At 39.6% G+C, this 24,543-nt stretch overlaps 1 protein-coding gene across 3 annotated transcripts in view; it reads left to right on the forward strand.

Annotated features, from left to right (window-relative positions):
• The window catches only part of chd2 (chromodomain helicase DNA binding protein 2), a 37,318-nt gene that overhangs the window by 5,489 nt on the left and 7,286 nt on the right, over positions 1 to 24,543 (forward strand). Inside the window, exons 5-36 of one of the 3 annotated variants that reach the window (XM_088080601.1) lie at positions 1,324 to 3,273; positions 4,905 to 4,939; positions 6,840 to 7,074; positions 8,000 to 8,086; positions 8,509 to 8,570; positions 9,050 to 9,184; positions 9,498 to 9,683; positions 9,824 to 9,963; positions 10,409 to 10,634; positions 10,726 to 10,826; positions 10,926 to 10,967; positions 11,558 to 11,736; positions 12,993 to 13,117; positions 13,235 to 13,451; positions 13,544 to 13,633; positions 14,389 to 14,579; positions 14,678 to 14,866; positions 14,978 to 15,140; positions 15,308 to 15,460; positions 17,767 to 17,838; positions 18,193 to 18,342; positions 18,820 to 18,968; positions 19,052 to 19,148; positions 19,237 to 19,329; positions 20,201 to 20,374; positions 20,515 to 20,684; positions 20,795 to 20,836; positions 20,950 to 21,089; positions 21,173 to 21,311; positions 21,674 to 21,824; positions 22,039 to 22,161; positions 22,266 to 22,388. In XM_088080601.1, coding sequence (XP_087936727.1) covers positions 8,000 to 8,086; positions 8,509 to 8,570; positions 9,050 to 9,184; positions 9,498 to 9,683; positions 9,824 to 9,963; positions 10,409 to 10,634; positions 10,726 to 10,826; positions 10,926 to 10,967; positions 11,558 to 11,736; positions 12,993 to 13,117; positions 13,235 to 13,451; positions 13,544 to 13,633; positions 14,389 to 14,579; positions 14,678 to 14,866; positions 14,978 to 15,140; positions 15,308 to 15,460; positions 17,767 to 17,838; positions 18,193 to 18,342; positions 18,820 to 18,968; positions 19,052 to 19,148; positions 19,237 to 19,329; positions 20,201 to 20,374; positions 20,515 to 20,684; positions 20,795 to 20,836; positions 20,950 to 21,089; positions 21,173 to 21,311; positions 21,674 to 21,824; positions 22,039 to 22,161; positions 22,266 to 22,388 — 3,909 coding nt within the window. In that variant the 5' untranslated portion in view covers positions 1,324 to 3,273; positions 4,905 to 4,939; positions 6,840 to 7,074. The remainder of the gene's footprint in view (positions 1 to 1,323; positions 3,274 to 4,904; positions 4,940 to 6,839; positions 7,075 to 7,999; positions 8,087 to 8,508; positions 8,571 to 9,049; positions 9,185 to 9,497; positions 9,684 to 9,823; positions 9,964 to 10,408; positions 10,635 to 10,725; positions 10,827 to 10,925; positions 10,968 to 11,557; positions 11,737 to 12,992; positions 13,118 to 13,234; positions 13,452 to 13,543; positions 13,634 to 14,388; positions 14,580 to 14,677; positions 14,867 to 14,977; positions 15,141 to 15,307; positions 15,461 to 17,766; positions 17,839 to 18,192; positions 18,343 to 18,819; positions 18,969 to 19,051; positions 19,149 to 19,236; positions 19,330 to 20,200; positions 20,375 to 20,514; positions 20,685 to 20,794; positions 20,837 to 20,949; positions 21,090 to 21,172; positions 21,312 to 21,673; positions 21,825 to 22,038; positions 22,162 to 22,265; positions 22,389 to 24,543) is intronic. The other 2 variants (XM_042496845.2, XM_042496846.2) reach the window with 2 other exon arrangements.

The following is a 24,543-nucleotide window of genomic DNA, read 5'->3' on the forward strand; positions in this document are numbered from 1 at the left end:
CACACACTTATTTTGAGCGGACCTAACTATACATTTATTAGAAATACTTTCTGCTACCACTCACTTTTTTATTCTAAAGGCCAGCAAAAGACCTAGATGTTAGCTGGTAGAGTGCACAATGAAGAGTAAGTTTGTAAATGTAACTTTATGCTTAAGAATTTTCATCATGTGGCTACTTTAGTTATTGATAATTATACAAGCAATTTTTAATGTGGCTTTATGTGGGTATTGGTTGCATTGCCTCCTGTTGGTACTTTACAGAAAAGGCCACATTTCTCCATGATTTTCTGTATTCTCCATATTAGCTAAAATCTCTGTTTTGGGCCTTTAAGTTGAAAACATGCTAAAACATGGCCAATGCCAGTTTTATTTTGCTGCCGTGTTAAACACTAAGGAGCTAAAATGAACATTTTTTTCTTTGACTCTGAGCAATAGATATGTGAAAACTTTTATTGTCTGAAGGGTTGCATTAATAGTTATTGGATGCTATTATGTTCTTCTTCTGTTGTTGGTCAATCATGTATTTGCTTTGATGACTTGGATAAACATTTTCAATTTGCATTAGCATTTTGCAATTTGCATTGTTTGTGTACATGCCGGTGTTGTTTTGATCATTTGAAATTTCAGCTGCACTGTTGTTGTGTAGTTGTTAGGCGTTATGAAAACCCATGTTGTGAATCAGGCTTATCCCAGACTCATCGTACCCCTGGTGGTCAGTTGATTAATTTGTTTGCAAATTGTTGTATCATCTATTAAACCCGAATTTCATTTTGCAGATAATTTTGGATTGCCCAATCAAATATATCAATTCGTAGCCTTGCAAAAAAAATGACAGATCTTGGATCATTATGGCTTGCTGCACTTGTCACCATACAACTTACAAGAATTCCTACATGCGAGATTCTGCCAAATCTTATAATTTATTGCATTTGTATTTGTGATGCATAAAAGTTGTACTGAACGCGAATTCAATAACACAGTTTTGCCCCTAATATTATTAACAGTTGCCAAGCATGATAACAAACATCCCCCAATCTGTAGTTACTGTTCAATGCATTATGTCGGTATGTCTTTTCATGACATTTTTTGTTTAAAAAAAGGGGGAAAAAAAGTAACAGTTATGAACTTAAAAACTAGCTTAATATTTCAGAATAAAACACGCACTTGCGTAATGCTAGCTAACGCAACTGAAAGCTAGCCAAGTATGTTGTGAAACTATCTTAATTTTAGTATACTTAGCATGCCTTCTTCAACTGCTGGACAGTGATGCGTTACTTATTTAAGTTGCATTGTGGGCTTACAACTTTTCCTTCTTTTTTTAAGACACCATTCAACTGGATATTGCTGAAGTGGAGACAGCGTTGTTAAACGTGAAGATGGCAAAGTGATTTGGCGGTTAGCCAAATTTTGGCAAGATGAAACATTTTTTTCTGACTGGACTTTGATGTTTGGATTTTTATTTTTTTTCCGACAACACGGACAGTGGAACACCGTTGCTGGCTGCGTAGTGGAAAATTGAAAGTGAAAAATTACACTGTTGTTTTTGGGAAACTCAAAATCAGCCTTTGTACGTTTGATATTCAATTGTTGTTTTTAAATAAAGTGTATGTCATCGTATTTTTTTTCCCTGGCTTTGTTTCATTAGCTAATTAACGTGAAAATAACAGAGAGGATAAATTGCGCAGTATTTTGGTATGGTTGAGGTCCTTTAGCTCGGCTGTTGGATTTTTATATTTCAGCTAATCTGTATGACAAATTAATTTGGTTAGCACTGATTTCGCTAATTAATAAATTAGCAAATATGCTTACGATAAGCTTCGTACTGGGTTGATGAATCTCCTTAAGTGTAATGCTCTCTTTTTCAAGTGTTGTTCGACAATGAAAATCATCTCTTGATTATTTAAAGAGAATATAGTTTAAAATGAATTAGTTCCTATGGAAATTATAAATTTCAATTAATTATAACAATCAAAGAACACAATCTTACTTGTAAGATACATTGCAAGTAGTTCAAAAGGATTTGGTCTGAACAAAAATGGTTTCCAAAGGCTCTCTAAAATGGCTTCTGGTCGTCCTTCTTCCTGTCTGGGCAGGAAATGATGCAATTGGTGCATCAAAAAAATTATATATACTTTTTCAAAGTCTATCAGCATTCTTACTCTTTTGAAGAAGAGGGAAGAAAAGATCTCAAATTCATGCTTGGGGCTAAAAAATAAATGTAAGTTTATATAAAAGTAAATTTTAAACAGAACAAAAGGGGTGGGACTTAAACATCACCTGAGTGTGGGGTAAATGGAAATAACGTCAATCAAAGGCAAAGCTTTCAGAGCTAGGAAGGAGCTCTAGATGGCGGCTGAGCCTTGGGAAGGGTGCCATGGGCTTTCGTCAGACCGCTTCTTTTGCCCGTTTTTCGATCGAGACCGCTTGATTTTGGGCTTAAATGAAGTGCTGTGACCTTACGATCGTTGTTTTAACAAGAATTTAGGCGTTTTGCGTGTTTTCTGGGCTGATTTTTCGAGCCGTGCGTGCCGTCTGTGCTGAGGGAGTGCTTGTCGTTGTTTTCCATACTGGGCTCTGGCAGCCATGGCGCGCCTCCATTTTTAGTGTGCTGCTCGCCTCTGTCGCTCTGAGTCTGACAGGAGGTGAAGACTTTGAAGGCCTAAAAGCTTTTCGAAACAAAGCTCCTTTTTGTAATATAATATTAAGTTATTATTTTTACAGTTTGTTATTTATATTCGAGTCGGTAAAAAAGCCTGTGATAGAGCGAACGTGAATCTAATAGTTCATTTATAGGCTACCACCTTTCTTCACTTTGAATTAGTCTGTTTACATTGTCTAGTGTGTAATTTCTTCATTTTCTCATCCTTAAATCTTATTTTTCTTACCCTTCATGTGATGACGCAGTTAGAATTAATTGCATGCGGCTTGATCCGTGGACTATATTGAAAGACATACGTTGGATATTTAACGTATTGTAGCAGCACCTGTCATATTTCCTAGCTTAATTTGACTTTAGCGATGTAAATAATGACACTCATAGCTTTCGATTTAATGCCTTTTTCTTGACTCGTGTCGCACCGCCTGGGTTTTAACTGCCACCTGAGCAAAGGCAATCTTGTGGGACTTGTGTGATAGTTCATGCTCCTCTAACTTTTTGACAGTAAATACCAGGACAAAAGACCTCCCATCAAAGTTTTTTCAGGATACTACCATGATGAAGAATAAAAGTAAAAAACAAGAGGATGAAGGATCGACTCAAAGCAATGCATCAAGGTATGCTCCTTCTACTTGTTTTTACCTTTTTCATATCTGGAGTGATTGTTTACCTTGTCAGGCATGGTTGATCACCTGTGTATACATTTGCAACGTGGTTTTGATGAAGTGCACACTGTCATGAATGACCTTGCTATTGTTAAATAGCCACACCCTGATTTTCCTATCATTTCTCTCACTCAATACTGGTTTCAGGCCTGTGTTAAGACAGCATTGCCCACAACATGAATGTGTTAGACCACAGGAAAACTAATTTGTCCTGTATTGTGTTGCTAATGATTTGTCACAAATGTTTCATGTCCTATCGCTATAATGTAATGACCTTGTCTAACTAGTTGGTACTGCATTGCACCATTTTATCAACGTTGATGCTTGGTTTTTATTAATTCAGAAACAATGTATTGCTTTAGTATTACTAATGTCCAGCATTTTAGATGGTATATATAACATAATGTGTCATTAGTTCTTCAGCCTTAAATCAGTTTGTATGTGGCTTCAGTTTACATGTTTATATCAATCTGTAATCTTTTATTTTGACCTGTACTTAAAGTTTTGACCAAGTTACTGATCTGTTGTTTTTTTTTTGTTTTTTTGTTTTGTTTTTTTAAATAAATCCAGGTTTGTTTATACTTATTTTAGCTCATTTAAACCCTTCATCCAAAATATTTTAATGGCTTGTAAATGATTTTGTCTTGTTTTAGATATATTACAAAATTACTTCACTTTTGTGTATTATGATGTCATGTCAGAGTTCACATGCTTATGTAACTTACCCTTTTAACCTCCAAGTTATTATTTAATTTTAGGAGGGTTGTTTTTACTTTTGTTCTTAGGGGCCCCATTGCAATTTAGTCTCAGTTAAAATATTTCTCTTGACACACATTATTCTTTATTTTTAGAATTACTAAATAGTTTGCAAGCAAAATATTCTATACTGTAATAGCCCCTATCATATTAATTTAGTGTCATTTTAAATGATTAGATTAGTTCAAAGTGCACTTTTCGTATTAACTATTATATTAACTTTATGTTTGATTGATGGTGTTAGCCAAAGCACATGTCTTGATAATGTTTGCTTGTGAATGTTGCACAGAAACAAATATTTCTTTCTATTTAAATCAAGCAACAAATATTTCTTTCTATTTAAATCAAGCTTTATGTGTATCACTTGACAGGTAATTTATATTTAAAAGCCTGTGGCCAAGAGGCTATACACTTCAGTAGTTCAGTATATATATATATATATATATATATATATATATATATATATATATATATATATATATATATAATTTTTTACAGTATTTTCTGCTGATATTTATAATGATGGCTAATATTTGCAATTGTGTATCATCTTCAGGTATCTGCATCTTCACAAATACAGAAATGAGTGGAAACAATTTTCATCAATAAAGATGGTTGTAAAAACTAATATCAGATGCACTTGCATGGTGTCAGGACGGGGCAGGAATTCAGAAATGGCACAAGGAGCTAGCCATTATTTAAAATAAAAAGATATTTGTATTTATTGCATAAATGTTCAGCCAAAGTAAGTTCTTAGTGTTCGAATTGCTGCCATGTTTTCACAGCAATTAATGCAGCTTGATCACATTAGACTGTTGTGTTTTTAGATAAAGACACAGAGAAGTTTGGATACTAAATGCAGGTAATCACCCTCACAGCATTATACTGACTGTACACTGCAGCAGGTTACATCACACTTGTAGTTTTTTCTGTGTGATCTTGTGGCAGCCATTTTAGTATTTTCAGCTGTGTGTGAAATATGTCCTCTGCTACTGATGAGAGCATTACTTCTTAGATGAGCACTGTGAGCATGCAGAGAAGCAGAATGAGAAGTATAAAACAAAATCTGTTGACTTAATGCAACATTATATCTTTGTATGGTATGAAAAACATGCTCTCCTGAGTCACAAAATGGCCCTTGCTTTGTGTGCCCAGCTTGCTCACTTATCTGTATTAAAACTCAGCTCAGAACTACATGGAGGAGGAACAGGAAGAGTTCAGACCTTGGAAAGCCTGCACTGCGCTGCTATAGGCTGGGCTCCCACTTAGCAACATGATAGCCAATGAAAATTCGAGATTCTGTCTATGTCCCGCCCACTTTTGACCTCTCTTAAAGCAGAAGGAGACGTGCACTTCCGAGTTTGGTCACAGAGGCTGCTCCGTGTACACACTGTGACGTGCGTGAACCCATCACAATATTCACTTTAAAACCAGTTAGGTTATAATATTTTAGTTCCAATAAATAGATTTTTGTTCCTCTTCAGTACTGTTCCCATAGTTTCATAAATGTCAGAATACTAATCATTCTTAGTAATTCATAATGCAAATAGTGTATGAATCCTTTGTTCTTAATCATTCACGATGGAAGAATTATTAAGACTAAATAAATATTATGATCTTTAATAGACACAAACTCATATTTCTCCCCAAAGTGATCCATGTAAGGCAGTGATTCCTGCAGACTTATTCTCATTGAGTGCAGCGCCCCCATGTGCCCAGACGACGTACTGCTCACAGACAAATCCAGACAGGAGAGGTCACCATGCATCGATAGATGTTATACTCACAGATGACCTTCACCACATTAACGTCTGTTGTAGTTATTGTGCAGAAAATTGATACTTTTATATCAAATTTAAACATATGGCGTCAGTATGTACCCCTGGGAATGTGTCATCTTGTTTTCTAAGTGGTAACAAAATATTTAAACCCTGTTTGCAGGGACAAGGAGACTTGAGATAAATCTGAATTAGTTATTTTTTTGTCTTAAAAACATTTCTATTACACAAAATTATGTTTATTTCAGTTTTCTTGCATAATATTGAATACTTCTTCCCAAATTGCCAAAACTCGTGTTCGAATAAGGCCATAGCCTGTGATAAGGGGTCACCAACACACTGCTTCTGTTGTCATGTGTCATGACCTAAAAAGGTTAGAAACCAGTTGCATTATTTTTACCAATAAGTCTTTAGATTCTTGTTCCTTCATAAAAAGTATGAAGTTTATTAAGGATATGAGTTGGGCTAATAAGAGTCTGCTTTGTTGTTGATCATTTTTAATATTTATTCCACTTGATTATTATAGTGTATTATGTATGTCACAAGTAAGTAGAGAGGAACAATTTTAATCCAGAGTAAGCACTCAAAGAAGTGATGCCTTGTTAAATGAACCTTTAGCTCTTGTTATTTTAGGTATGAAAGTGCGACTTAGTCCTTTCAGAATGACTCTAAGAGGATTTGTGTGCCTTAGAGAGAATGAGGTTATTATGAGGTTGTTAGCTGAGTAAGGAACATGCTGCATGATGTAATTACGTTTCTGTTTCCTCTCGGCTGACGGTCACACCTTACTCATGCCATCTTCTCCATGTCCTAGTGAGACTTTGTGCACTTTGAGTTTAAATTTTGATACATTTTTAAGTTGCTGCCACAACTCTTGTCACATTTTTTTGCCATGTTGTTGGGTGTACAGTAGTGTGTATACAATAGTTGTAACATATATGAATTTCAAAATGAAAAGGATTGAACATGTTTTTGTTCCTGTAGCAATTCGGCCTCAGAGGAATCCAACCGCTCTGCGTCGGAGTCTGGAAGTCAGTCAGAGAGCGAGCATGGGAGTGAGAGGAGAAGATCCCACAACTCCGAGTCAAACAGTTCCTCAGAGTCAGAGAGTCACTCAGAGTCAGAGAGCGAGTCCACTGAGTCCAAATCACAGCAAACAGCAGCAGAAGTGAAAGACAAGCCAGTTAGAAAGAAGGAGCGCCTGGCAGACGTGAAGAAGGTAAAGGTCACTCAACTTTTAGGGAGGTACAAAAGACTTACCTATATGACTTACTGTTTGTAAAGCAGATTAAGCTTCCTGCCCTCCAATGATGGAGATTGAGTGAACTTTGTTAGTGTAATCAGGCTCTTCATGTAATCACAAAGCTCTGACATGCAGGACAGTCGGAGCTGCTGCCTTAGCTGAGTCCCAGTTCCATACTGCATCCTAACTCGAAGCAGGTTTAGAGTATGTAGGGTGCTCACAATGGAAAAGTGACAAAAATATACTCAAATTAGCATATATAATGGTATGCTTACCTGACTATTAACCATTTGAAACCTGGATGGACATCCGTTTTCTTGTGCTGTGTTCAGATGCCTTTCACAAGCTATTTGACTCTTTGAAACCTGAACAAATTTGGTGGAACATTATCGCTAAGGCACTGCCCAAACATTTGATTTGATAACAGTTTTTAAAGATGGGGTTAATTTAACTTGCTCCCTCAACTGCTTTCACATAAGTCTAGTGTGGTGAAGCATCCACACACAGGAGTTGGAAATATGTTTCTATATTATAATGACACTGAGTAGTAGACTGACTGAATGCTGATAAAACTGAGACATATTTTTGAAATGTCTGTAATTTTTCTAAGAAATCTCAGGCAGGCTGTCCATCATTTGTTTAATACATGAATGTTTTTTTTAAGAATCTACATCATTACCCACATAAGACCCAAATTGGGCTATGTGAGTCCCATGACCTTGATTAATAGAGACAATAATCAGCAGATTAATGAATAAGGAAAACAATATTTTTTTGCAGTCTGAGAGCATTTACTTACAAATTAGAATGCAGAATGGAATGGGAACACGTCACATCTTATATTTGTATACTGATAAAGAAAGACTGAGGCTCTCTGATAGCAATCGCTCTCCGTTTACAGATGTGGGATGAACATCCAGATGTGTACGGGGTCAGGCGGTCAAACCGCAGTCGCCAGGAGCCGGCTCGTCTAAACATCGGAGCTGGGGTAAGCGCATGTGAACAAAGCATGAATGCAGACAATGAAACAAAGACAAAAGATGCCAATATGCTGCACTGCCTGGCTCCGCACTATTATTTCTCTTGGCGTTAACAAGCCACTTGTGCCACCTAGTGGCGTCTGTGAAGAAGTGCTATCACATTTCACATGGAACCAAAGCGCTGGCTGATGGCGGTTTCACTTTGTGGTTTTAATGCCTTTTTTTATATGTCCTGTTTTATGTTAGTTATGCTATTTTTTCTGTTGATGTACAGCACTGTGATCAAATCTGTAATTTTTAAATGTGGATTAAGTTGGATTGGGCTGAAATGTGCATCGCTTCATTGACCTCTTTTAAATCTCTTTATCAAACTCACTTTTTGATCTGACGGTATTTATTATCATTATTCTTATTACCTCTGTATTTACAGGGCAGCAGTGACTCAGAGAGTGAAAGCCCCAAGAGAAAAACGTCCCGAGCTAAGAAAAAAGAGTAAGTGTGAAAACTGTGAGCATCTTTTAGGATTTGTATTGTCACTATTTTATTCTTATTTTTAGTTAATTTATAATATATTTGATAGTGCAGCACAATATTTTTAAAATTCTGCCATGTTGAGAGGCTTTTACTGAACTCTTGTTAGCAAGATTTTGTTATTCAACATTTGATCCATGTAGATTCACGCAGTCCATGTCTGCTTTTATCATCGTGTTGCCAGTCTGTGTTCATATTGTGATTCTTATCATTTGAAGCTTGTTTGTGATTGGGTATCTGTTTGTTCCAAATGGGCTCAGTTAGTTTCAGCCAGCCAGTTCATGTTTTACACTCAAATTTGATTGGACAGATCAGCGGCTCATCCCATATCAAATCTGATTGTAGTGAACGCCCTATGGCCAGTTTTTCATGAAATTTAAAATTTGGTTGTAGCAGTGATGGGCCTTGAGGGTGAACTTGTGGCATTTCTTTGTTGTAAGAAATATCTGGAAAGATGATGACTCAAATGATGATGAAGAGGAGGAGGAGGAGGAGGAGGAGGAGGAGGCTTCCGACAGTGCAGACAGTGAGCAGGAAGAGAAAAAAGTTAGATCCAGACGACTTCCTGCTAGAAGGTAAGAGTGTAGCGAAGCCTGGCCATCAGACAGCTACCCACTGGTCATCTCCAAATCATTCCATATTGTGTGAGCGGTTTTCCCTCCTTTACTTTGGTGTGAAGTGTTACACTTGAATGCTGCAGTCAATTAACAATTGAATTTAAACCTAAAATATGAAAAAAAATATTCTTCTAATTGGAAAGAAATTTGACCACACTGGCTGCTGTTTGTTAATCGGCCAGAAGAGACCAAAATCACTGATGCAGGAGGTTGTTTCCTTTGTCTCTAAGAAGTTTGTGCATGTGTTTGTGCTTAACTGTGTATTTTACAGACCTCAGACCAAATCATCCACAGCCAAAAAGCAGCTGTCTCAAAAAAGCAGGAAGTCCAGGAAACAGGACTCATCTGCTGAAGAAGACGACGACGACGACGATGATGACGATGACGATGATGACGACGATGAGGAAGACACTCCAAAGAGACAGACTCGAAGACGGGGGGCGACTAAAGTCAAAAGGTGCATCCCCATTCTCCCCATAGTTTAGCTTTCAGACTGTTTTCCATTAGCGCAGGTATTAAAAAATCTCTTTTGTAGCTGTCATTTCGGTCCTCACCTGTATCCACCTCATTCTTATCCTCTGTTCTGTTGTGTCACAGTTACAAAGAGGACCAACATGACTTTGAAACGGACTCTGATGACCTGATTGAAATGACGGGCGACATAGCTGAGGAACAGCAGGATGACGACAGTGAGACCATTGAAAAAGTCATGGACACCAGGACGGGCAAAAAAGCAGGTGATGCATTTTCACTAGTCTCTGAAGCACTCATATTATCGTGGAGGAGGAGTCGCAAAACATCACTCAATGGAAATGCACTCATCTTGCACTTGTATTTTATCGATATTTAGAAAATATTACTTATGTTTTGCCCAAATCTGTAAAAGAAGCCCGCCTATTGATATTCTCATCCCAAATTTCTGATAGTGTCAGAATTTTATCCCAGGCCGATGACCGTGCCAACGACTGAATCTCTCTCACTGTGTGATGTAGGAGCACCGCTTTAGAGCCAGGGCCAAAGATATTGCACGTTTCTGTCACAATGGTCATCTTTGGTCTGGGACAGCCTAAAAGCGCACAGTGTATACCAGGCTTAACTCTTTGATAAACCACATTGTTTTTCATAAAAATACATTTTGCCACATGCACAAAGTCATAAAGTTGTCTTACTTTGCTCCTGCAGCCACTGGGGCTTCCACTACTGTGTATGCTGTGCAGGAGAACGGGGATCCCAATGAAGGCTTTGACCCCAAAAACGATGAAGGGGAGACTCACTATCTGATCAAGTGGAAGGGCTGGTCCTACATCCACAACACGTGGGAGAGCATGGACTCTCTGACGCAGCAAAAGGTCAAAGGACTCAAGAAACTGGACAACTACAAAAAGAAACAAGACGAGCTCAATTCATGGTGAAAATCTTTGTCTTCACGTTAACATTTTATTGGCAAATGTACATCTTTTTTTGAAAATTTTCACAGTTTATTGTTTCCTTGTTTAAAGGTTGAACCGGGCATCTCCTGAGGATGTAGAGTTTCATAACTGCCAACAGGAGCTCATTTCTGACCTAAACAAGCAGTTTCAGATTGTGGAGCGTATTATCTGTAAGAACTTATCAGATGCTTTTGGTTTTGTCTAGTAGTACAGCAGATAATCTTTGTTGTTGTACTAAAATTGTACTAAAATATTTTTTCTTTTAACAGCAATAAAAACTGGAAAGACACCAGGATCCTCTGACTTCCCCTGTGAGTGCGTTTTCTAAATTTTCACCATCACATTCTGTTGGCTGCCCTTTCCGAGTAAATGGGCTTGATTTTTTTTTTTCAAAAAAATTTGGAAGAGGGACACAAGCCACAATTAGCAAGAAATGAGTAAAAATGTACAAGAAAATAAGTGAAAGTAAGAAAAAAACCCCAAGAAAAACAAACAAACAAGAAAGTGACTTCAAGAAAGTGCTTACATAATGTTAAATATATCATTTAGAGAATTATAGTGTTCTCAAAATTTTTACCTTGTAGTTTTTAATAGTATCTTGTGATCCATTAATAGTCCACTTTTAGTAGGTTTCTGCACTTTACGGCACATTTCTTGCTAAGTGTCTCATTTTTTTTTCTTGTGTGTTTGAAAGAAATAAACCCAGTTTTTTCAAGAGGTGTAAATGTTATTTAAAGGCTTCAGAATGCAGCATAAGGAAACTGATGTTGATCAAGGTGTTACAGGGTTATTGGTCTTCAGTGCCATGCATCTCTGTGCTTATATTTTCTGTCACAATCACTGGTCTGCTACTCACAATCACTGGTTTGCACTTGTGTGCTTTTTTTAAAAAAAAAAACAGCTCATAGTCACAAGACCCCGTCCTCCAATGAGCCAGAGTATCTATGCAAGTGGATGGGCTTACCGTACTCAGAGTGCAGCTGGGAAGATGGAGCGCTGGTTGGAAAGAAGTTTCAGCATTGCATCGACAGCTTCACTAACCGAAACTCCAGTAAAACCGTCCCCTCTAAAGACTGCAAGGTAAGAGCTGAATCTGAACAACTCAAAGTGCTTTGGTCTCCATATGGAATTTTTTTTAGCCGCTCCTCTTTTATTTGATATGGTGGTATTTTTTCAGGCCATCGCACTGGCAATGGCATTTTTTTTAGGTTGTCTGTCTGACCCCTTCTCACAAAAACAATAATGCCTTGATGGAATTTCTCCCAAGTTTTGTGCAAATGTCTACTTTGACTTAAAGGATGAACTGACTGGAATTTGGTGGTCAAAGGTCACTGTTTTTGGCCATAACTCAAAAATTCATCTGCTTATAATGACAAAAGTTCACCCAATTGTCTAATTGAATAAAATAATGAAGTGATGACATTTTATATTCAAAGGGATATTGATGGCATTTGGTCAGATACTGAGAACTGGTGAAACTAAATCTTGGGTGCCCACCTTGAAACTGTGCTGGTTGTACAGATCCTCTCTGCTGTCATGGTTAAAGGTGTGTGTGAAGTAAGGCTCTTATCAGGCCCCAAAAAATCAGGCCCGACCCGACATGAATCAGCACATTTTCTGTCCAAGCCCGATCAGACCCGAAACACGACAGCAGTTTTGGGCCCAGGTCCGATTAAATACGGTAAAAATAGGCCTATAGTACGTTACATTTCATATTCAATAAAATAAATATTTTTATCATCATTTCATGCATGACGCTCTCTCTCTCTCTCTCTGTCTCTCTCTCTCTCTCTCTCTCTCTGTCTCTCTCTCTCTCTGTCTCTCTCTCTCTCTGTCTCTCTCTCTCTCTCTCTCTCTGTCTCTCTCTCTGTCTCTCTCTCTCTGTCTCTCTCTGTCTCTCTCTCTCTGTCTCTCTCTCTGTCTCTCTCTCTCTCTCTCTCTCTCTCTCTCTCTCTCTCTCTCTCTCTCTCTCTCTCTGTCTCTCTCTCTGTCTCTCTCTCTCTCTCTCTCTCTCTCTCTCTCTCTCTCTCTCTCTCTCTCTCTGTCTCTCTCTCTCTCTGTCTCTCTCTCTGTGTCTCTCTGTCTCTCTCTCTCTCTCTGTGTCTCTCTCTCTCTCTCTCTCTCTCTCTCTCTCTCTGTGTCTCTCTCTCTCTCTGTCTCTCTCTCTCTCTCTCTCTCTCTCTCTCTCTCTGTCTCTCTCTCTCTCTGTGTCTCTCTCTCTCTCTCTGTCTCTCTCTCTCTCTCTGTGTCTCTCTCTCTCTCTCTGTCTCTCTCTCTCTGTCTCTCTCTCTCTCTCTCTCTTGTTCTGCTCTAATTGAGGAAATTTGTCATTTCAGGTGTTAAAGCAAAGACCAAGGTTTGTTGCTCTGAAGAAACAGCCATCATATATCGGAGATGACAACCTGCAGCTGAGAGATTATCAGCTGGATGGGTTGAACTGGCTGGCTCACTCCTGGTGCAGGTAGTGTGTAAATATATATCATATTTTGTGTTGGTTTTGGTAACCCTATTCAAAAAAGTAATGCTTAAAAATGTATGTAAATATATATATTTTTAAAACCTTATTCTTCATCATCAGGTGCAATAGCGTCATCCTGGCTGATGAGATGGGGCTTGGAAAGACCATCCAGACCATCTCCTTCCTGTCGTACCTTTTCCACCAGCATCAGCTGTACGGGCCCTTCTTAGTGGTGGTGCCGCTGTCCACGCTCACCTCCTGGCAGAGGGAGTTTGTAACCTGGGCCCCAGACATGAATGTGGTGGTCTACCTCGGTGATGTCATGAGCAGGAAAACGGTACGCCAGAGCCCGCAGGTGTTCTCGTATTGTTTGCTTGTATCTCCAGAGTTGGTTCCATCAACTTACACTGTTGCTCCTGTTTTGTGTAGATCCGTGACTACGAGTGGGTGAACCATTCAACGAAAAGGATCCGTTTCAACGCACTATTAACCACTTATGAAATCCTACTTAAAGATAAGGTAGGGGCAGTTTCTTTGTGTTTATTTTATTTTTTTCATGAAGTAGGCTTCTCACTGATTTTTACAGATGACATCCCATCACCCCAATCCTGCCCTCTCTCCCTGTTTTAGAATCGATTTTAAGATTTTACTGATCATTTTTGAAGCTGGTCTTGGTCTCACCCCAAGCTGCATAACAGAAATGTTGACCCCTTACGAGCCAGTTTGCAGCCTTAGATCCTCAGGTGGGCCCCTCTGGCCGTTCCAAAGTTGAGGCCTAAAACCAGAGGTGACCGTATTTTTGCCATCAGGGCCCCTCGGCTTTGGAACAACTTACCTTACCTTTAAAGACCTGCTTTTATGTGATGCCATCTCTTTTTTATTGGTCTTTTAATTTATCTTTTAAAGTTGGCTTTTATTTTTTATTGTCTTGATCTTGGTTATTGTTATTAGTATTAATAATATATATATTTTTTTATGTTTACCGCCTTTATTTTGGTATAATATTTTTAACATGTTAGTGCCTGTAATGTCCTGTTTAATTCAATCTTAACTCTTGTCTGGCTATTGTTTGCCTTTTATTGTTTTATTGTCTCTGGGGTTTCTTGCCTCTGTTTTGCTTTGATTATCAAAGCAATATTTGTAAATGCTGTTTTTGAAGGTACTAAATAAAGTTATTGTTGTTATTATTATTATTATTATTATTATGATTATTATTATTTTGATGTCTGTGCAGTGTTGGTCACTTTTGTTTACAAGGACTTGTTTTTCTCCAGGGGGTGCTTGGGAATATCAACTGGGCGTTTCTGGGTGTGGATGAAGCTCACAGGCTGAAGAACGACGACTCGCTGCTGTACAAAACATTAATGGAGTTCAGGTCCAATCACAGGCTCCTCATTACCGGCACACCGCTGCAGAACTCCCTCAAAGAGCTCTGGTCACTGTTGCACTTCCTCATGCCTGACAAGTACGTCCTGTTTGATGTGATAGTGAAGAAGAGCAGGGCGTCAGATTGAATTCCAGCCAGAGATGAGTGACGTTTGTTATCTCTGTCTGCCGCCGCAGGTTTGATTCCTGGGAGGATTTTGAGGACGAGCATGGGAAAGGAAGGGAAAATGGTTATCAGAGTCTTCACAAAGTCCTCGAGCCCTTCCTCCTGCGACGTGTCAAGAAAGATGTGGAAAAATCTCTCCCTGCCAAGGTGGAACAGATCCTCCGCGTAGACATGACCGCACAGCAGAAACAGTTCTACAAGTATGATTTTATTTTTGTCTTTTGTTATCTTTTCTACTCCATCTTCAACTCCCTGTACAGTAACTGCATTTCTCCTCCCCATTAACTGAATTTGTTCCTCAATATTTCCAGGTGGATTTTAACGAGGAATTACAAAGCTCTTTCCAAAGGCACCCGAGGCAGCTCCTCCGGCTTCCTGAACATCGTTATGGAGCTTAAAAAGTGCTGCAACCACAGTTTCCTCATTAAACAGCCTGAGGATGCAGAGACAGAGTCACAACAGGAACACCTGCAGGTACGTCTCATATAAAGCCTCTCTAGCTGCCAGCAGCACCTCAGGATATCTCTGCTCTGCAAAGGAAACTAGTTGTGATATAACATCGATGGAAGAGGCGACAGTCCCAGCAGAAGGCTCAGTGTTGCTTTATTGTCCCTGACACCCTTAACTTTGTGCCTTTTCAGAGTCTAGTGAGGGGCAGCGGGAAGCTGGTGCTGCTCGACAAGCTGCTGACCAGACTCAGAGAGAGAGGCAACCGAGTCCTCATCTTCTCCCAGATGGTCAGGATGTTGGACATTCTGGCTGAATACCTCGCCAAGAATCGCTACCCGTTCCAGGTACATGCTGCACATTGTCAGGGCTGCATTATTCATTTCTAGTACCACACAGGAGCCACATTCACATACAAAACGTTACACTGTTCAGAGGTGTGTCCTAATAGCTGACTATTTGATAACTCAATCTAAGGAGCCTGATTTGACTGCCAGTCTCACAGAGAGTAAAAGTAGCAGTGGCTGGAAAATGAGGTCATGAAACAAAGGATTCTTACATGTGGGTATATTGGGGTGCTGAATGTCTGATTTTAGCACATCATCGGTATCGGCAGATATTGGCTTTAAAATGAAATATCAGCCAACATTTCTGCCAGTATACAAACTGATATTTTTTTTTTAATATCTTTTTTATTTTTTATTTTTGACAAAGTTAACAGGTACAAAGCATAAACCCTAAGTTAAAGTATTATTCCTTTTTTTGCAGAATGAATGAACATTACATACACTGAAAATTATTTCATGTCTTGATCTGCTGGTGGCCTTCATGATAACAGTAACGCTGGAGATATACTTGCTTTTTAACCTTGCATTCGTGTACGCATCCAGCTGCATCGTGAGTGTTTTTGTATATATACTCGCCTATAGGAGACACGTTACTGAAAGATACCTCTTGAGGGCACACGAGAGCTCAGGCCAAATACATCTTTCAGATGTGTGGGATGTAAACATCAGACATGGTGACACTCGCGGAGGTTATTATCATGTCAATGCTGAGATAAAGGCAGAAAAGGTGACAGTGGCGGAGGTGCATAAGGCCTCTAAATCCGACCCATGGGACAATGGGGAGTACGTGTCTCTCATGCTGGCTCTTCTGCCATTTGTAATCTCCGGTGCTGTGTTTACTATGTCACATCTGCTCTGCCTCTATGCTGCCCCTGCTGTTTATATACATACTGCAGCTCGTTTTGAGGACGCACACACGACACGCCAAACCAATGCCGAGAACGCATGGCAGCCGTCGTGCATATGCGTAGTTAACAGCAAGTGCATCTCTGGCCTATGCATAATATGATAATTCCACAGCAGAAGAGACTTGATGATGATCACTAAAATTAGGTGGGGAAAAGGTGGATATGTTGATATTGTTTATTGGCCAAATGAGTTGTTGAATGTCAGCGTATTGGATACCAGCAAAAAAATCCAATATAACGCATCCCTGTTCCAGAAATTAGAAATCAGCAGGAATCAGCCGTGGAGAAGCATAGAAAAAGCTGGTTGTAGCTCTCTTACACTTTGTCTTTCTATGTTTGTCTCTCAAGAAAAACCAACAGGCCAATACACTGACATAAGTAATGTGTGCTGTCTGTCTACTGAGCTCCTCTGCTCCGCTTCAGTATTACGTACTGCACTGCTGCACTGCACCTCTCCAAAAAGTCAGTCAGTGATAGGCAAGACTTGACAAAACAATAATCTGACTTACTAAATTATTAGTTGGGGACTCAGGTTGCTGGCAACATTCAGGTCCACTATATGATGCTATAGTTTGCATTAACATAGAAAAATTAATTCCACCTGTTATGAGTGCTTGAATATTTAAAGGTAGGCTTTTGTGCAAGGACATTTTTCTGTTAAAGGGGGTTTCTTTGGGAGTTTTTCCCTCATCTGTTGCGAGGGTCTAAAGACAGAGGGATGTTTGCAGTAAAGTCCTTTGTGGCATATTGTGATTTGTGAATATGGCTCTATAAATAAAATAGAATTTAATCAAGTAGTTCTCTGCTTGTTAAGTGTTCATAGATCAAAAGGACAAATGTCTATTGTGCTTTCTGCTCAAACAAAGTATTTGCTAGAACAGTAAAAACTGTCTTTGATTACCTTTTTAGTGTTATTTGCGAAAGACCCCAACATTTTTGACCATATAATCCAAAACATATGGTGCTGTCCATCTGCCAGTGGTAACGATGAAAACGAGAAACCAGCTGTATCTCCAGTATCTCCAGAAAAGGTGTCATGACGAACAGTTTGACTGTTGTCTTTTAGTCTGTTCACACTTCAGGGGGCTTTTTGGGAGATTGTGTCAGGTGGGTTAGACTCTGATGAGGATCAGATGTCAGTGTTGTTGCACATATACTCTGCCAGGCTGAGAGTTAGTGTGGTTATTTATATCAACAAGTTATTTCCAGCTCAACTTCTGTAAGTCGCTGGACTCTGGATGTTTTTTCTGACTTCAGTGTAGACTGTTGTGATCAGTCTGAGCGTATAGACTGGGAACGATGGCACGTAAAGCAAAGTGATGCCAAGGTCACACTGGATAGCTGCCCGGGAAATTTAAAAACAGGTTAATTCTCTCCGTTTGCCTCTCTCCCCTTCAGCGGCTGGACGGTTCTATAAAGGGAGAAATCCGAAAGCAAGCACTTGACCACTTTAATGCCGAAGGCTCAGAGGTATGTATACTAATAATTCAATGTTGTTGAAGGAGTTTGAGTAACAAAGTAATGCATTTATGCTCAAATGCACAACACATTTATTAGAATATCTGCATATCACAAAAGGCACTCTCATGTTTTCAGGACTATGGTAGTTGCATTTTGTGCCTGTTTTTTTTAGCACTTGAAGGATTTATTTTATGAATTGTGTAAAAATGATCAAATATACATTATCACTTGAAACATCTTCATCAAAGTTGATTGATGATTACCATTTCCATATTTTGTTCTTATGATTCATAATGCAAGTTATATTTACAAATGTTGGTGTGTGTTTTAGTGTGGATTACATCTGTTTGACCTATTTTCCAGGACTTCTGCTTCCTGTTGTCCACCAGAGCTGGAGGTTTAGGGATAAACTTGGCCTCAGCAGACACCGTAGTCATCTTTGACTCTGACTGGAATCCTCAGAATGACCTGCAGGCACAAGCCAGGGCTCACAGGATTGGCCAGAAGAAACAGGTAATCCATGGCTCGAATTGACTTGGTTTATCTGTAAATATCAGTGCTTCTGCACTCCTTGAAAAGTCTTGAGAGGCATTGAATCTAAAAATAAGGCCTGAACTGTTCTTAAAATATCTTTCATCAGTCTTTCAAAAGTCGTAACAATTCAGATTTTGGGATTTTTTTTAATGTTGCACCCTAAATGCTCAAAAAAGGGTCACTTTGAAAAAGTAATAATTTACCAATGGCATCTTGCAATAATGTCATCAAAAACACATGTTTTATGTCACAAAAAGTATTTGACAAGATTCTCCCATCTCTAGTAACTGTTGAAAAAATGTAAAACTTAAATTTAATTATCAGTGGGATTAAAAGTTCTTAAAAAGTCTTAAATCCCCTTTCCTGTAAGATGAAGGAATCCCTGAAGATGCTGCAGAATGGGTACAATTATTTTACAGTAAAAAACAAAATTACATCTATATTTTCCTGTCATAGGTGAATATTTATCGGCTGGTAACCAAGGGGACAGTGGAAGAGGACATCATTGAGAGGGCAAAGAAGAAGATGGTTTTGGACCATCTTGTCATTCAGAGAATGGACACCACCGGTCGAACTGTGCTGGACAGCAACTCCGGAAACACAAAGTAAGAAGTCAGAAATCAGTATTTGTTTAATTTTGAGATCCTGAAGCTTTCTGTTTGGTTAATATTTCTGCATTTTATTGCAGTTCAAACCCATTCAATAAAGAAGAACTGACTGCCATCCTTAAATTTGGTGCAGAGGAGCTTTTCAAAGAGCCAGAGGGAGAGGAGTCTGAACCACAGGTATTACAGAGACTAGCAGTTGTCTGTGTATTATAAATGTTTGTGTTGATACAGCTGTAAAATTACAGCAGTTTCTTTGTGTCTGCAGGAGATGGATATTGATGAGATCCTGAGGCTGGCTGAAACAAGAGAAAGCGACCAGGGCTCAAGTGCTACAGATGAACTTCTTTCTCAGTTTAAGGTGCCTGCAAGTGATGTATTGTTGTGTAAAGTATCTAAAGCTGCGTTACCACTACTTTGGGTAAAGTACCTGTGGAAAGTCTGCAGAAAACAGAACAGGTTTACGTGTCATTTTCAGCACAAACAGAACAGGTACTCTATTGATCAGTCAGTGGACTACAGTGTTTCTAGCTCCACCATTTATCATTGGATCAGCTGCGTTTACATACACACCTTTTCTCAATCTAATTGAAAGATTTTGGGTCAACTTTTTACACAGGATGTCCTCTAATATGATCTGGTGTTTCCTTGTGCCGACACATGTAAACGGAGCAGCTGTGTGACATGGGCAAAAATGATGAATATAATAAACTGACAGGGCTGCCAACTCTTGCACCTGAGACACACGCAGACACTTTTCACACACTCTCATGCCGCAAGTGCATTTTCTCGCAGTGAAAAACAAATAATGGTTAACTTCTGACTGTAGCACAGCGCTCTCTTCCAATGGTTATGGGGTCTTTCGAGTAACTCAGTCAACTTAATGTCTAAAATGGATTATATCATGTGTTCAGTGTAGTATTTGCTGTTATGATGCTCTTAATCAAGCAACAGCAACACTGTGATACCAAGGTATATCTACTGGAGGCAATTACGAGGATAAGAAGTGAGGACTAAGCATGCACAGAAAAAAACACAGCCAGGGATAAATCAGCCTCATTGTTTACATGATACATATTTTCTTTTGATCAGCTTATGAAAAGGTTTAAACTACCCCTCTACAACCAAAACACTGTTGTGTGTCAAACTCAACAGGACTGAGCCAGACTGCTCGTTGGAAACGAGGCATAAATTCTTTACTGGTTTCTAATTCTTTCCTTGCTTCTCCTCAGGTGGCTAATTTCTCCAGCATGGAGGAGACGGCTCCAGAGTTTGAGGATAAACCCGTGCGGGAATGGGATGACATCATCCCCCAAGATCAACGACGCAAAGTCGAGGAGGAGGAGAAGCAGCGGGAGATGGAGGACATCTTTATGCTGCCCAGAAGCAGAAGTTCTAACAAGAGGGTAATTTACAGATTGATTTAAATAAGAAAATTTGTTACAGATAACTGCTGCATCACAGCAGCAGACTTTAAAAAAGACTTATCGTCATCCAGCAGCATTATAAGATCTTGAGGCTTTGCTGTGGTTCCTCTGTGTGTCAGGCTCAGGCCAATGACAGCGACAGTGATGTGGGCTCCAAGCTGAAGCACCGCTCGTCGGGCTCTGACAGTGAGACCGATGATAGTGACGATGACAAGAAGCCAAAGAGGAGAGGCCGACCAAGAGCCCGCAAAAACAACGTGGAGGGTTTTACTGATGCAGAGATCCGCAGGTGAAGTTTTCAATGAGCGTTCATGAGCATTTTGTATCAAGGCAAAATTTCTCACATGAACATATTCAAAAAATATTGAATTTTGAAAATATTCATAATATCATCAACAGGTTCATCAAAGCATACAAGAAATTTGGATCTCCGCTGGAAAGGTAGGCAATGTTAAACGATACTAAAAATAAGTGTTGTGTTTCATGATTTGAATGCATCGTTTGTCAGACAACTTAGTTGCTCAAATGTTCAAGTTGCTCCTGTCTGTATCCAGGTTGGAAGCCATCGCCCGAGACTCCGAACTGGTCGACAAATCCATAGCAGACCTGAAGCGTCTCGGTGAACTGATTCACACCAGTTGTGTGGCTGCAGTGCAGGAGCATGAGGAACAGCTGAAAGAGAACCCTGTTGAAGGTGTGTTGGTTTTACTTGTTTAGAGGTCTTTGAAATTGCAACATTTTTTTTAGGTTCAAACATTATACATGTTATTATTTCAGCCAAAGGTCCTGGGAAACGACGAGGAATTAACATCAAGATCTCAGGAGTCCAGGTCAATGCCAAGTCCATCATCCAGCACGAGGAAGAGTTTGAACCGCTGCACAAAGTGGTGCCGGCTAATCCTGCAGAGAGAAATAAGTAAGAATCAAAAATACTAACTGATCCCCAGGGGGGTGTAAATATGCTCATTATGGAATTGTGAAAACATCAATGAAAATTACCAAAATGAAAAATCAGTCTGTGGGAATTTAAATTATAATAAGGATAATTTGCTGAGTGTGTAAAGTTTCTAAAATATAATAAACTATAAAACTGTAGCTTATGCTAAGCTTATGCTTATGCAATGTATGAAACTAGTGTGTAATTTAAAAATATAAAAACACAAATATTTGTGCATACCACTGCAAATAGAAGGAGCAGCACAGGGTTTGCATTAAGGAAAGATTTTAAGAGAAGTGCATCTCTGTTGCAGATTACATTGACAAATCTGTTTCCAACAGGTTTAAACTGACATGCAGGGTCAAAGTAGCCCACTTTGATGTAGACTGGGATCTGCAGGATGACATTCAGCTCTTGCTCGGTACCTATGAGCATGGCTTTGGCAACTGGGATCTGGTCAAGACTGATCCTGACCTGAAACTGGCTGATAAGGTAAATGTTAGTTTTCTACCTTTATCATTAAGTTGATTAGAAATGTATAACATTCCACCAAAACTGGTCATTTTGAAAATAAAACCATTTATAAGTCAAGACCTAGTTAAAAGGTTAAGATTTCAGTTTTTTGTGTATTTGTCATCATTACCACTTACACCATAATCAGCAGCACCTCTTTAATCAATTATGTGTCCGACATCCCTCTGCCCAGATTCTCCCAGACGATCCAAGCAAGAAGCCTCAGGCCAAGCATTTACAGGCGAGAGCCGAGTACCTCCTCAAGCTGCTGAAAAAAGAGCAAGACAACACAGAGCTGTCTAAAACAGGGGAGGAGGTATGCTGCTACCAATCACTGAGCATGTCATCCATACTGTTATCCACATGATGTTTGCCTTGGACCCACCACCCACACAGCTCACCCACTGTCTCCTTCCAAAGGTCAAAGTGAGAAAGAGGAAGCCCCGGGTGAAAAAGGAGAAGCAGATTCTCAAGGACGAGCAGGGCAACGACATCTCCTCGCCTCGCCTGTCCGACAACCCGTCAGAGGAGGGCGAGGTCAAGGTCAGTGTCACCTGCTAGTCTGTGGCATAAGTTTTCTGCTGCCTACAGTTCACAAATCTATGTGCAGGGGCTTGCTGGAGCTGATGTTTTCCACCTTAAAACATGTTACTACATGTACAACTTGCCCTTTTAATTTGCAGGTGTTGTTGTCGCCAGAATAAGAAAAGATTTTTACTACTTATCTCTAGGGATGAACAAATTTGATTTTGCAGCCCAGTAAAGTCACACCGACTGCAACCCTCGGCCTCGATTAGTGGATAAATTACACATAGAACTAAATTAGGCCCTGCCATGTAGCAAAATACACAGTAACAATTGCAACACCTAATCAAACAAGTGTTATTCTGCTTTATTTTTAGATGAGCAGAGTAAGACTCCAATCAGACAGAAAGCAGAACTGTGGAATTAGTTTCAGTGAGAGTGAAGCGTTTTGCTTGCTGCTTTTGCCTTGCTGTGTGCCTTGCATTTTTCTGCTCTGTGCGCCCCACGTTTTTGCTGGAGCACCCTGAGCGCCTCAATTTGACACTACTTCAACTCTGAGAGGTAAAAGCACTCAATGTCCTCTGAGGTTTTCCTATTATCCAATCAGATGCATGAAAGGCGGGGCCTTCTGTGGTGTTGATGACAAAAAGTAGGGGCCTATATGGTTTGTGTGACTTTTAACTTCAGCAAGCCACAAATCTGAACAGATTGTCGCCTGAACTACTTTCTGCCAACCATGATTAGGCCTGATGATCGACAACAGATTGTCAAACTGTCTCGACTCATCTTAATTAAGCCTTGAATCGACCATCATCCAGGCAAAGCCCCTGGACCAGCTGCTGATAGTCCCGGTGATTGCTCTTCTTTTTGTGAGTCTCATGGTCACACAAGGATCTCCAGTTTCCTGTGAGCAGCGTACTGTTTGGGTACAGACTCTCACTCTCAGTCAGAGCCATAGCAGGAGCCATCTGCCTGTCTGTTTTTTATAAGACTTTATTTATAGAGATTTGTCAGATTTTCAGACATGAACATAAAATGTAATCTCAAAGTACATCCATGAACAGAAATGTAGAGACATGGAAGGAAGAAAAAAAAACAAAAAAAACCAAAAACATCATAACAAAATATGTGCATTGTAGTGCATTTTAGCATATATAGGGCAGACCACTTGTAGAGGCGTGAATTCAAAGTTCCAGGTAGAGTTAGGTAGATTATTCACAGTTTATCAGTAGATCCCCACTAAGGTTTCCCTTAATGGAAACGTCGAGGGTGCATCTTATTTTTTCCAGCTTAATGTCCTGCATCACATCTTCCACTGGCCCTGTGATTGAGAATTTTATATCCTTTCAGTTACATAGAATTGCACGTCTAGCTAATAGGGAGGAAAAGGCAATGACCCCATGTAAGTGAGCGGGGATATTGGAATCATCTGCTATCTATTTTTAATGCAGCTTTAAGGTACAGACCTGTGAGTTTACCTCACAGCAAATTAGTGGTTAAGCTCAGGACAGGTGATTCTGTGGTTGCCTCGTAACAATTATTATTTTTGAAAGATATTATTTGGCTTTTTTCGCCTGTATTTGATGGGACAGTGTGTACATGTGGAAGGGGGAAAGAAAGGGGATAACATGCAGCAAGGGGCCGAGGCTGGAGTCGAACCTGTGACTGCTGGGGCGAGAACTCAGCCTCTGTACTTGGGGGCACCCGCTCTATCCACTGAGCCACTGACACCCCACCTTGCAACAATTATAAAACAAAAAGACGCAGCCACCTGCAAAATAGACTTTAGCCTCATTCCCACAGCACAAAAAAAACTGCTAACATCTGTCTTTTTAATGTACTGAGAATGATTGGCGTTCACACCCGGGTCAAATGACTCTGCAGTAGACACGAGTTTTTATCGCCTTCAATTCATCTGCACTGAATTTGAAAGAGAGACTGAATAAGTAAGAGATATAGAAAGAGAAGAAACCACTGAAGAGTTTTCAATGACCTCTGTTCCTGCTGCTGTCTACTGTTTATGTGTTCTCCGGTCTGTCTGTGATGTCACACGGACACACCAACAAAACAACCCACACACGAAAGCTGACAGACTGTTTTTGAAAAACCTGCATACACATGCTAATTTTGGGTGGAAAAGGGGTGTCGTGGTACATTAGATTAGGTAAATCCA

This window comes from Plectropomus leopardus, chromosome 7, assembly GCF_026936395.1.
Source record: "Plectropomus leopardus strain MGB_pleo_1.0 chromosome 7, ASM2693639v1, whole genome shotgun sequence".
In the NCBI taxonomy this organism is placed as follows: Eukaryota; Metazoa; Chordata; class Actinopteri; order Perciformes; family Serranidae; genus Plectropomus; species Plectropomus leopardus.